Source organism: Mus pahari, chromosome 13 (assembly GCF_900095145.1).
Source record: "Mus pahari chromosome 13, PAHARI_EIJ_v1.1, whole genome shotgun sequence".
Taxonomy (NCBI): Eukaryota; Metazoa; Chordata; class Mammalia; order Rodentia; family Muridae; genus Mus; species Mus pahari.
The window spans coordinates 55,832,053-55,845,282 of NC_034602.1; the positions used below are offsets into that span (position 1 = coordinate 55,832,053).

General features: G+C 48.1%; 1 protein-coding gene across 1 annotated transcript in view; it reads left to right on the forward strand.

Moving 5' to 3' along the window:
- The window catches only part of Klf3 (Kruppel like factor 3), a 25,893-nt gene extending 12,891 nt beyond the window's left edge, over window positions 1-13,002 (forward strand). Inside the window, exons 2-6 of the mRNA XM_021210314.2 lie at window positions 495-590; window positions 6,745-7,228; window positions 7,790-7,940; window positions 11,931-12,127; window positions 12,827-13,002. Of these exons, the coding sequence (XP_021065973.1) occupies window positions 534-590; window positions 6,745-7,228; window positions 7,790-7,940; window positions 11,931-12,127; window positions 12,827-13,002 (1,065 nt within the window). The 5' untranslated portion in view covers window positions 495-533. The remainder of the gene's footprint in view (window positions 1-494; window positions 591-6,744; window positions 7,229-7,789; window positions 7,941-11,930; window positions 12,128-12,826) is intronic.
- Window positions 13,003-13,230: the final 228 nt, after the last annotated feature.

Consider the following 13,230-nt stretch of genomic DNA (forward strand, 5'->3'; position numbering starts at 1 on the left):
GCAGCAGAATTGCAGTTACAGAGCAGAGCAGGACAAGCTCAAGGTCGGCATTGCCTTCACTAGCGTGGCATCAGGCTAATATGGGAACCGTGTGCGCTGCGTACACACTTACACAGGGTGTGGAGGGTTAAAACCAGCATTGATGGTGGTTGCTACTGGGTTTCTTCCTCGCTGTCTTCTGACGGAGATGGGGATGGGGCGGACCTTTTGCTGAGCTGCCCAGCCTTGCCATGTGAGGTTTCCTGGCAGAAGAAGCTGTGCATATTGTTCCAGAAATGTCAGGGTTTGTGTAGCTGTATTAGAAATGCCGCTTTCAGTTAGTCCTGCCCGGGAGGCCTGGTTTTAATTATGCGAAGGGGCATCTTCTTCATAGTAGGTGTGGGAAATGAGAGAGAAGATGGACTGTGGAGCTAGGACTTGGTAAAGGGACCTTTTCTTTTTCTTAGCTTATGGGACCTCGGCAATAAGACCAGGCATGCCGTTCTGTTTTCTAGGCCGGACATCAGAACACCCTAGAAGGCGTGACAGAAAGGATGCTCATGTTTGATCCAGTCCCTGTCAAGCAGGAGGCCATGGACCCTGTCTCAGTGGTAAGCGTCCCCAAACTCTCTTAACTGATAACATCGTGCGTGCCCTGCGTTTCTTTCCTAAAGTGCTTCTTGCTTGACAGGTGGTGTTTCTCAAAGCCCCCAGTAGTAAACGAGGTGTCACTATCCCCACACCCCTAGACAGGGTCAACCGTAGGCCGATCTGGTCACCGTGAAAGTAAGTTTACACGTGTATGTGTAAAACACATTGAGCACAAAGTGTTTTTTTTTTTTTTTTTTAAAGGAGGAAGACAGAAAGCATTGACAGAAGCCATATGAGGCTGTGGCTCCAGGAAGGATGGCTTGAGGAGAAGCCAGTCAGAGAGGGGACTTGGCAGGGAAACCAGATCCTATTTCACTTGGAAGGGTGTGTGGCTGGGTGGGAATTACATCTACGGCCTCTTTCTAAACCTTAGCGCTCAGTCAGCCCCTCTTGTGAGCCAGGCCATAGCGCTCCTCACACACTAGGGGACTAAGACTCGGTCCAGGTGTTTCGGTAGGTCCTGGGGCCACGGAGATGACGAGGAGGTGCCCGACTTTTCAGAGCAGGAGCGGCATGGACAAGAGGATGTGGTCTAGTAGACACTGACTAACAAGGCAGCGTTCCCAGTCCGCCCGGCTCTTTTCTTCCATGGGGTCGGAAAATATTCACAAGGGGGAAAAGAATCTTGGCCTGGATGTGTATCTTGAAGGTTGGGAATGACACGCTTGCAAAATTAGATCATCCCTATGCACTGGCTGTGGAAGTTCCTGCCAGAAAGACTTATACAAGACTCAGACAGGGTCAGGCCAAGGTGCTTGGCACACAGTTCCCATGGAGATTACTAAGCCGCCGACGTGTTTACTATCATCTGCAACAAAAAAAAAATCAGTGACAGCATCTTTAAGGAATTAATATTTACATTCTAGCACAATAGCTAGATAATGCAGTTATCATGTGCATATATATATATATATATATATATTTTTTTTTTTTTTTTTCAAATAGACTTTTCTTCTTAGGCAGTGAATCTCTACCTCTGGGTCTCAACCCCCTTTGTGGGGTTGAGTGTCAGATGTCCTGTATGTCAGATATCTACATCACCATTACATCCATTACATAACACTAAAACATAACAGTTAGGAAGTAGGAACAAAGTACTGTTATGGTTGGGGGGTCACCACAGCATGAGGGACTGTATTAAAGGGTCACGGTTTTGTGAGGAAGGTTGAGGACACTGGGCGAGGGTTTCGCTGGGCGCTCCTTCTTCAAGCTCTCTTCCTCTCGGCTGTTACCTGAGCATCCTCCGGGAATGTGAAAGTTAAAGGATAGCCACATCTGGATCTCTGGTGTGTCACTGGACAATGTTTATAAATGGCATGTGGCCACCAGGGATACACATTTGACTGATGGACACCCAGTGTTCTTAGTCGGGCACGGAAAGTATGGCCCGTGAACCCAATTGCAGTTAATGCAAGGACCCGCATCATGAGGTCAGTGTGAGGTACCCAAGTACCAAGGAACCGTACTTAACTGGAGAGGAAAGGAGATAAAGGGAATTTTTTTATTTTATGCGTTAGGACACTGTAACTTGTTTTTTGTGTTCCACTGCTGGGGTTAACGCCATGACCAAAAGTACCGTGGGGAGGAAATGGTTTATTTCAGCTTACAGCTCCAGGTCACACTCCATCGCTGAGAAAACCCAGGCAGGAGTCTGAGGCAGAGACCTTCCTTGAGGAGGGGCCTTGAGCACTGGCTTGCTCAAGAGCTAACTCTTAACATAAGCCCAGAACCACTGGCCCGAGGTTGATTCCTCTCACATCAACCTTTAGTCAAGAAAATGCCCCCAGACACGAGCCTCCAGGCCAGTCTAAGAGAGGCAATTGCTGCTCAGTTGAAGTCCCCTTCCCAGTGCCCTAGTCATGTGCCAAGTTGACCAATAAAACCAAACAAAAACAGCACACACAAAGTTGAAATATGTAAAAGTATTTTTATAATAAATTATCTCTCTCCCCTTTGTGTGCTAGTGGTCACATGACACAGCGTTTCACTCTAGTTCCAAAAGTTAGCTTTAGTCCTCACTGTGAAGGAAGTAGAAAGACCTTCTGTTTGTGCTGTCAGCTCTTCAAATGTCGTGTCCCTCACCCTGATGGGAAGAACTGGAGGAGTCAGAATGCCCATGGGAACAGCAGCAAAGGACGGTTGTAAGTTTGTTTCTGTTTCGTTTGAGAGAGAGCCTTGCTGTGTATCCCATACTGCCCTTAACTGATGGCAGTCCTCCTGCCTCAGCCTTCTGTGTGCCAGGATTGTGTGCATGCGTGCATGTATATTCGCCCATACATGCAGTGCCTGAGGAGACCAGGAAATGGCATTGGATCCCCTAGAACTGGAGCTGCAGACAGTGGCTAGCCGCCGCGTGGGGGCTGGGAACCAAACCTGGGTCCTCTGCAAGATTAACCAGTGCTCTTAACACGGAGTCATCTCTCCAGCCTCAAGAATGGTTTTATTTTGTTTTTTAATCCCAACACACACACACACACACACACACACAAAACATGGCAAGGCCATTGTGTCTGTCCGCGTGTCTGTTGTTGGTCCCCACTGTCACCTTTTTCTTTTTTTAAAAAAAAATATCCTAGCCAAAGCAATCACATTTTTTGGTAATTTTTTTGTCATGGTTTTGAAAAAACATTTAGCCAGGTGGTGGTGGCGCACTCCTTTAATCCCAGCACTTGGGAGGCAGAGGCAGGCAGATTTCTGAGTTTGAGGCCAGACTGGTCTACAGAGTGAGTTCCAGGACAGCCAGAGCTACACAGAGAGAAAAAGAAAAGAAAAACCATTTATTTTTACTGAAATATAAACTGTGTTAAAGTCTGTGCATGTGATTGAAAGGTCTTAGGGAAAAGATCGAAAACTAGGGCTCTTCCTGATACGGGCAATCAGAAAGAAAACAAATTGAAGGAAAAAAACCAAATACTTTTAAATCTTTCTCTAAATTCCCTTTTTTCTCTTTTTTTCTTTTCTTTTTCTTCTGGTGAGTCTTAGCCAGCAGAATCCTCGTCCTTTGAGAAGTACTTAAAATCAGTCATTTCCCCTGCTCTGTCCCAACAGAACCCTTGGTGGTTTTCCTGGGCCAGGTGGACAGAAAGCCTTCTGTTTGCCTGAGAGCATTCGCAGAGCCCAGAGCGAGTGTTTACGAACGTGCCACGCCTTCCGCCTTCCTGTGCACACAGCCCCACCTGTGGTCTGAGGACGCCTAAGTGGCCCGTCACAGATGCCCCTTGTTTTCCTGTTCATCATCAGCAGAGACTTCCTGTTCCTGTCAGTTGTCCCACCCACTTACTGTCTTGTGAAGAGAACTCGTCAAAGCTGTTCCTAATAAAATAGGAACCTGGAAAGTCTCACTTTATAAATAGTGAGACCTCTGGGGGGGGGGGTGTCCGAGCTCCCCACCTTCCAATCCCCATGTCTCCAGGAATCAAAAGTATTGGCATTACCCCCCAGCCTTGCCAGGATAGAAGACCTGCAGGAAGCAGGTTAATTCATCCCAGACATTCATTGAGAACAGCTGAAGCTCTTGCCTCACTTTCTGGTGACAAGCAGCAGTCAGCGAGTGTACACACACACACACACACACACACACAGAAGAGGCGTGAACACACTCGGTGCACATTTCAGCAGAAGACAACAGAGGGCTGGGGTGGAGCTGGTAGACCTTTGAGTCCCGTCTTTGGACAGCTATGTTGCAGAAGACATGGTGGAGGACGTTGTGGGGTCCATCCACACCTGTCAATGCCTTTTTGATCCAACACTTGATTCTGGTGGGTACTTGTGACCCATTCAGCCACACCCGTGTACTTAGAAGACAGGAGTGGTCTAGACCAGAGGGAAGTAGCTTAGTGGAATTTTCATCACAGGTCACACCTGATGTGCATCACGTTTTATGCCGTGCCTGCCAGATGGGTGCCAGCCACTGCTGTAGACTTCGTGCTCCACCCAAATGCTTGAACCTGGCTTAGAGAAGACTCAGGCTTGCTGGTGAGCCAAGGAAGGGCTGTATTTCTTTGCCCTTTTGTGAGGCAGTCGAACTGGAAAGAGTTAATTATGGACCTGGGGCTGAGTGTCTGTCCCAGAGTACCTCCCTACACCTAGCCTGGGTCTTTGATGGAGACTTGAAGGCAGTCTAGAGGAGAGGGGCATCAGTTTGCACTAAGTGTGTATAGAAGATGCACATCGGATGTTAAACAGTATATGAGAACCCTGAGGATATTACCAAATTGGCATGTGCCTGAATTCCCACTTCTCTGAGGTTCGTGCCACGGATAGAAAAATCCAGCGGCGGTGGCAGCAGTGGCGGGGTGTCCTCACTCTGCTTCCCCGTTCAGCTGCCAGGAACTGTGGGTCTTAAAATCTAGGTCAGTGGGAGGTCTTGGAGGAACAGGGCTGAGACGAGGAAGGTGCCGCATCGCACGCTGCTGCCCTCCGTCTGTTTCATGAAGTCTTGCCTCCCAGCAGAGCTGTGTCCTTTGGAGAATTAAAACACAGAATGCTTCTCCCCGGAGTTAATTATCGAGATCCTCTTTGTACAGTGTCTGTGAGCCTTGTTCTCATAATAACCCCTATTTTAAATTAAATTTAAATAGGCTTAATGCTGATGTTGCCGTATAAACCGGACCTCCTGCCTTGTGATATATACTTGGGTGGGTGTGGCTAGTTCTAAAGGAAGGTGGAGCTGCGTGTGCCGGTGCAGATCAACGCTTGGAGGCAGAGGCAGGAGGATTGCTACCAGTTCAAAGCCAGTCTGGGCTATAGAGTTAAATTCTGTCTCTGATTAATTAAGAAGAGAGAGGAGATTCCTCCTTTGCATATTTCTGCACAATATTGGGAGTCTTCTTTTTTTAACATTAAGCTCATCTTTTTACTCTTTATCTCTGTCACTTAAGACTTGGCTAGAAAGGTGAGAGTCTTTGCCATCTTTGGCTGCTGTTCCCCTAGACATTCAGTCAGTATGCCCAATGGTGTGCCTGGCCACCCTTGGCTGCACTGTGATCTTAGAGTTTGGAGTCTTACAGCCATGGTGTGCGTCTCCCGCATAAAGGGCTGGAAGGCTCTCATGGGGCGACCCAGGGTGTCGTGAGTGAAGTTGAGAGGATTACATAGGTCATCTTGTGTTACCACCTTAGCGTCCTGGAAAAGGGCTCCTCTGTGCCCCCGCAACGAGGATCTCCCCATCACTGCAGGTCTCATGGCCCAGTCTCCCATTCCTGGGTGCTTTGCTGGTACTGGGTCCAGAAAGTCACTTCTACATGGAAAACCAGTTGCAGTTCATAGCCGGGCAGAGACTGAGCCCATCTGACCCAGAGAAGAAAGAGTGTGAGCCCAAGGGTAATCCCAATCAAAACCTCGGCCGGCCGGAAGAGCTCAGAAAGAGTAGTGTTCTGGGTGTGGTGGAGCACACCTTAATCCCAGGGCTGAGGACGGAGGGGAGTTCCGGGTCAGCCAGAGCTACACTGTGAGACTGCCTCAAAAAAAAAAAAAAAAAAAAAAAAAAAAAAAAAGTGGTGGCGCACGCCTTTAATCCCAGCACTTGGGAGGCAGAGGCAGGTGGATTTCTGAGTTCGAGGCCAGCCTGGTCTACAGAGTGAGTTCCAGGACAGCCAGGGCTACACAGAGAAACCCTGTCTCGAAAAACCAAAAAAAAAAAAAAAAAAAATTTAAAAAACCCAACTAGGTTTCTTTTTTTTTTTTTTTTTTTTTTGGTTTTTCAAGACAGGGTTTCTCTGTGTAGCCTTGACTGTCCTGGAACTCACACTGTAGACCAGGCTGGCCTCGAACTTAGAATCTGCCTTCCTCTGCCTACCAGGCGCTGAGATTAAAGGCATGCGCCACTACGCCTGGCTTCCAACTAGGTTTTATAGTTAGGCCTGCTTGGTGGCCTTCAGTGCTGGCTCCTCCTGAAGGCCTCAAGCCCTCCACAATGCAGGCAGCTTTAGAAGCCTGCCAGCTATCAGCCTTCTCACTGAGTATGAAAATCCTGAATTCAATTTTCAGTTTTTCTTGGGGCCCAGCAACCTTACTTTCTAGCAATTGCTAAACCCATCTCTCCCATAGCTTTTGGGGGGAATCTAAAGTATGTCTCCTTATACGTCTCCATTTTCTTTTTCTCATTTCTCATAGTCCTACCCATCGAATTACATAGAATCGATGAAGCCCAACAAGTACGGGGTCATTTACTCCACACCGTTGCCTGATAAGTTCTTCCAGACCCCAGAAGGCCTCACTCACGGGATACAGGTGGAGCCAGTGGACCTCACGGTGAACAAGCGGGGCTCCCCGCCCGCTGCGGGCGGTTCTCCTTCCTCTCTGAAGTTCCCCTCCCACCGGAGAGCATCACCTAGCCTCAGCATGCCGTCCTCCAGCCCGCCCATTAAGAAGTACTCACCCCCTTCTCCCGGCGTGCAGCCCTTCGGAGTACCGCTGTCTATGCCGCCTGTGATGGCGGCCGCGCTGTCCAGACATGGAATCCGGAGCCCGGGCATTCTCCCCGTCATTCAACCCGTCGTGGTCCAGCCCGTCCCTTTTATGTATACCAGCCACCTACAGCAGCCTCTCATGGTCTCCTTGTCAGAAGAGATGGACAATTCAAACAGCGGCATGCCAGGTAAATTCTGCCATGCCCCTAACACCCAGCACCTGCTTAGTAGACGGCATCTCTGCCAGGAGTCTGGTGAGGACAGCGGGCAGAGCTGTTATATCCTCAAAAGGATATCCTGGCCTGGCCTGGGCTCAAAAGGATATCCTGGGGCAATTCTTTCTGTTTTTGTTCTGAAGTGTTGATATTGGGAGAGCGTCCAGCAATTAGTTACTTTCACGGTATATTTTATACTTTGATTTACTGAGTACCAATACAGTCCTGGGCACAAAAGAGACTTAAGTACTTTCTGATCATGCTGCTAGTGGCTCTTAAAAGCCACCAGTTTGTCAACCTGAGAGAGGGGACTATGGGGTTAGCCAGATTTTGTAATGGAGAGTCGTCTTGAGCTACAGGGTCCTCTGTCTGCTTCAAAAGAAGTGAGGCTCACTCACAAATTGAGCCCGCTGGAACCTTGCCAGAGACGAAGAAATACACATAACAAAAATCTAGTCCCCAGAAGCTGTGAGGTGAGCTTTCGCGATTGTGTGTAGAATGATTTTTCTATTTTTTTTTTTTTTTTTTTTTTAGTACCTGTAATTGAATCATATGAGAAGCCCTTATTACAGAAAAAAATTAAAATAGAACCTGGAATTGAACCACAGAGGACTGACTATTACCCTGAAGAAATGTCACCCCCTTTAATGAACCCAGTGTCCCCCCCGCAAGCCTTGTTGCAAGAGTAAGTATGCATAGGCAGACCTTGTGTTTTAGTAGTGGTGTGCGCCTGGGGTCCCCGCATAAAGCAAGGAATTGCAAGCGTGTGATGTGCAGTGGATGGCCGGGGACATCACTGGGTGGTGCCTCAGTTTAACCGTGGCCAAGACAGTCTCCAAGAACAACATGGACTGGATCTGCAGCAGTTGTGTCAACCTCACCAAATGGGTCCCCCAAGGTGACCACATGAATCTTCTGTTGATTTTTATTTATTTATGAATTTATTTATTTATTTATTTATTTATTGCCATCCATGTGGGATCTATAGTGTTTCCATGAAGACTGGATTTGATGTTCACATCAGCCTGAACAACCAAAAGTTATCCCGTGTCAAACAGCAGGTGCCCCATGCCCCTCACCCACAGCTGTCACTTCTAGCACCGTAGAGCATGTGTTTATTGTTGAAAACGTCTTTTGTCTGACGCCTTCAGGCCAGCCACAGCGTTGGCGGCAGAAGCTTCCCCTGCAGCTCGGCACAGAAAGAAATCTTGGCATTGCGTCTTTAATCATGGCTGCCCTCGGAGCCTCTCCTCGCTTGCACAGCTGCAAGCCAGGAGGAAGGATGCTCTGCCTTGGCCAGCATCTGAGCCTCTGCTTGGACAGGGTGGTCCCTCACATGGTTAAGTCACAGTTCGTGGTTTGACCCCTGGAGAGAGCAGCCTCTGGGAAGCCAGCTTTGACCCGGGCGCTGTGCTTCAGCATGCGCGAGGACTGAGCTTACTCTCACTGCCCACGTCCTCTGGTTTTTTTGTTGTTGTAATTACTCTTATACCGACTCTGTAGTGCTTCTGCATTGGGTCCAGCCAACGCATTGGGACAACCTCAGCAGCCACAGCCACTGCCTCTGCAGGGTCCCTCCCCCCACCCCTCTCCCACACGATCTTCTCTCCAGCCTGCCTTTCCTGTCCTACCTCCTCCTCTCCTGTCACATGGCTCAGAGTAGTGTGAATTCCCCGGCTTTACAGAAGCTATTGTGGGTGACTTCAGATCTACTGCGGTCACACCCACCTCTGGTTTGTGTGCCTTTCTCAGCGGCTCATGTGTGACCATACCACCACACCGAGCTTTTGGTCTAGGGATGACGGCCTAGATGTGGCATCCTATATAGTCCCTAGTGGATGAGAAGGGCGGCTGTTCATCCCAGCCGCAGCATCGGGCTAGGAAAGTATCCTGGAGGCCAGTGCTCTCCTTTTTTACAGTTGTATAGTACTTCCCCTTAGAAGTTCAGTTTTAGGGGTTTTGTCTGGTTTTGTTTAAAGACAGGGTCTTGGTGCACAGCCCAGGCTGACCCCATATTCCTAACCCGTCTGCCTCAGTCTCCTGACTACCAGGGCTACAAGCATGAGTCCTCATGCCCAGCTCCAGGTGTTTCAATTGAGTTCCTTTATTCAGAGCAGATAGAGAACTGAGGAGCCAACACGTTAGTTAAGGTACCCCCAGTACACCCACGGTCCCACTCTTGACACAGAGGACCTGAGCTTTGAGCTCCATCTCTCTGGGCGGTCTTCCTGTGTAGTTGGCCAGTGGATAGCACAGGGCTAGACTTACATTACGAATTTAAATGTGAGACATTGTGGGAAAGTATTTGAAAGCAGTCTCCCATTCTTTAAATACTGCTTAAAAGGAAATACTGTTTCCAGCTAGGCGTGGTAGGATATGCCTGTGACCCCAGCATGTGCGAGGTAGAGGCAGGAGGATCAGGCATTTAAACCAGCCTGAGCTATATAATATATATATATATATATATATATATATATATATATATATATTATTATATATTTCTGTTTCAAGTAATAGTCCTTTAGTGATCTGACTGCTGGAGGCTTTTGAATGCTTAATGAGTAATGTGTTTATTTAATGCTGACCTAAGATGCATTTTTCTCCTAAAAAAAAAAAAAAAAAAACCTCTGTAGATTAAGCAGAGTGGAGCATGTAATTCTTTCGCAGATGGGATTAAGTAATGTCTTGGAGGGGGCCCAGTAGCAGCCCACATAGAACACAGTAGCCAGGAAAGAATTGCTTGAAGCCAAGTAACCTAGAACACTGCAGTGAACCTGGCCCTCAACAACCCCAGCCTGGAAACCCTGCTGCCTAGGCGTGGGCTTCACAGCTTGGAAACCCATTTGCTTGATCCAGAATTACAGCATTAGCATCATTTTTAAATGCATTTTAAAGGTATAGCAAAATATAAAATAAAATTCAAAAGATGCTGTCCCATGTGTATTTTACCTTTGTCAGGCTGCGTTTAGAACAGGAAAATGGGAGAACAGAAAAACAGAAGAGGGCGCAAGGATGCGGACTTAGGAGGGGCCGATTTAACTCAGGGCAGGTATCTGCTTCGTAGTAACTAAACTAGTCTATGCGTGTTTGATCCCAAATGATCTCTTTAGAAATGGGTGCTGAATGGCGGAAGACTGCTTTTGCCAAGACCTTCATCTCTCTCTTACTTTAACCTATACCACCACATTGCCAAGTTTTCCAATAGACGCTACCTTGATAGTTTTTTAGAGCGGCTTTGAAACATCCAGAAAACGCGACATGAATTGGACAGCTGTGCCGTGCAGCAGGAAAGGGTGCTTCTGAGCACAGAGTACTGGCTGCTTTCTGTTAGTCATTTGGCCTCTGGCACAAACCCCGTCCTGTGGTTCTCTGAGTAGTCATTCGCATCCACAGCAGCCTCTTTAGTCGGTAGCATTAACACCCCCATCTCACAGAGGAAATCGAGGCACAGAGACTGTCGGTGACAGAGCGGACACTGGGAAACACAATCGGAATTACCATGCTGAAATGATTTAGATTCTCAACCTACAGAAAACCCAGTTGCTGGACAAGATTTCTAAAGCCACTTGGCATAGACTGTCTGCCTGGGTCCCAGACACATAGGCGACTCAATTTTCCCGAGCACTTTCCAAAGTAAAAAAGAGAACTTCCTTTTTACTGAAGGATTTTTAGAGACTTACTCCATCTTAATAAGAAAACCCCAAATAAACCTTATTCTCCATTGTGCCCCCCCCCCAAATTTAAAAAATATATGCGTGTGTGATGGAAGTTCCAGTCACCTGGCCATGCCCCCACCGCTTCGTGTTCACTTTTCTGTGTCTCTGAAGCCTGACTTAATCTGTCTGGACTCGGCTCCCAGGGTAAGGTTTTTAAAGTACTGACAGAAGAGAAAGACCACGTAAAATGAACCCACATTTTATTATTTAACTGGTCACCTCAAAACAAACAAACAAAAACCAAATATTCGTGCAAAATTTTTGAGTCAAAACAATTTTATGGGTGCCCCACCCCGAGCCAGTCACCCCTCCCTCATGCACAAGCCACGCTGGCGCTGATAGATTGTGCTGTAGACAGCAATGATGGACTTCCTTTGAAAGAGCCAATGAAAACTGTCAGTCAGTGCTCAGCAAGAGACAGAGAAAGGAAGCATAGAGTACTGATCTGTAGAGCCGCGTGTTGGACTGTTTCCATGTTTCCTTCGCGAAAAATGGAAATCGGAGAGCTAGCCGGTGGGAAACCCGGTGCAGTGCTGAGAAGTACCGGACACACCCGAGAGCCTCTCTCCGCATGCGCAGGAGGCTCCACCCTCAGCAGAGCCCCTTAACCTTCTTGTTGTCATTACTTATCTCCATGTCTGTCTCCCCCTAGAGTGTGAGCTCCTCGAGGGCAGGAACCCTGTTTTTATTCATCTTTGTGTCCCGGTGCCAAGCACAGTGCCTGGCTCATGGTAGGTGCTCGCTACATGTTTGTTGAATGAATATAAACGCAGCGCTTCTTGGGTTGAACAGCTAATTCTTTTTTTTTTTTTTTTTAATGGTCTTTTTTTTTTTTTCATTTCGTTGGGGTTTTTTGTTTGTTTTTGCCCGATGTTGTAAGTGCTTTTTATTTTTAGTAGACTTGAGGAAAGGGAAGCACCTTTTACTCAACGTTTTGCACTTAATCTTGACTTCACTAGGAACCATCCTTCGGTCATCGTGCAGCCTGGGAAGCGACCTCTACCTGTGGAATCCCCGGATACCCAAAGGAAGCGCAGGATACACAGATGCGACTATGATGGCTGCAATAAGGTCTACACTAAGAGCTCGCACTTGAAAGCACACAGAAGAACTCATACAGGTAGGGCACGCATCAGCGCTCAAACGGGGACGCTAGGTGTGAGTGGCAAAGCTGTCGCATCTGGCATTCCAAACACCCTGAGGCTGGAAGCTTTTTTTTTTTTTTTTTTTTTACTTTATTTTCTTATTATTATCGAGAGGCAGGGTATGGCACACGTGTCACGCCTGGTGTGAAAGTGAAGGCCAGAGGACAGTTTTGTGAAGTTAGTTCTCTCCGACCTTCACGTGGGTTATGGGGATTGGAAGTCTGACCGCTGCCTGGATAATGCAAGTCTCCAATCTTGAAAGTGAATGTACTGATGTCTACGTGAGTCCCTGAGAATCTTTGTGCCGAAGTGGTCACCCACTCGGCTAGGCTAGCTAGCAAGCCTTAGAGATCTGCCTGCCCCTGCCTCCCCAGCTACTCCCATCAAATCCAGGATTTTCATCTGGGCTCCGAGGTTGGGCCTCAGGGAGCTGGTGAGGAAAGCTCTCTCTACCAGCTGAGACCATCATCCTAGCCTCCGAGCTAAAACTGTTCCTAGTAAAGGACCACTTCTTACGCAGAGCAAAAACATGGCATCCGGACGGACGGGCCTTGAAGAAAGGAATGTGAATACACATGATGTCTTGTCTTTTAAATCGAGAGAACTCCTGTGTCATTCTCTACCCCAGCTCTTCTAGGGTGGGCTCCATATTGGCCAGTGTTGAGCCTCGAGTCACCTGTCAGGTCATGTCAACATTGTTCTCTCCATAGAAATGTATGCAGCCACCCCAGGGCTGCGGAGGGCTTGGGAGAAAGGCAGCTTAGAGAAATCACACCCGTTTCCAGCCTCCGCTGGGACCCTAGGCTTCCTTTGTGTGCCGAGGCTGCTCTTGGCGCAGGCCGGCCCTGCAGTGGACAGCAGAGCTTGCCAGCGATTGGCTGTGTGAGCCTTGTCTAGAGCTCAGAGTGTGGGTTATTTTGTCTGAGTTGGGTGGGTTGTTCTTATTGGGGAATCTTCACAGAGAGGAATCTGGGATTTAGTACAGAAAAGGGGGCAGTAGTGTTTGGTGATCCAGGGAAGGAGGAAGAGGCAGAGGAAGCTGTATGAGAGGGGCTCCCAGCCCAGCAGTGGTGGCGCACGCCTTTAATCCTGGCACTTGGGAGGCAGAGGCAGG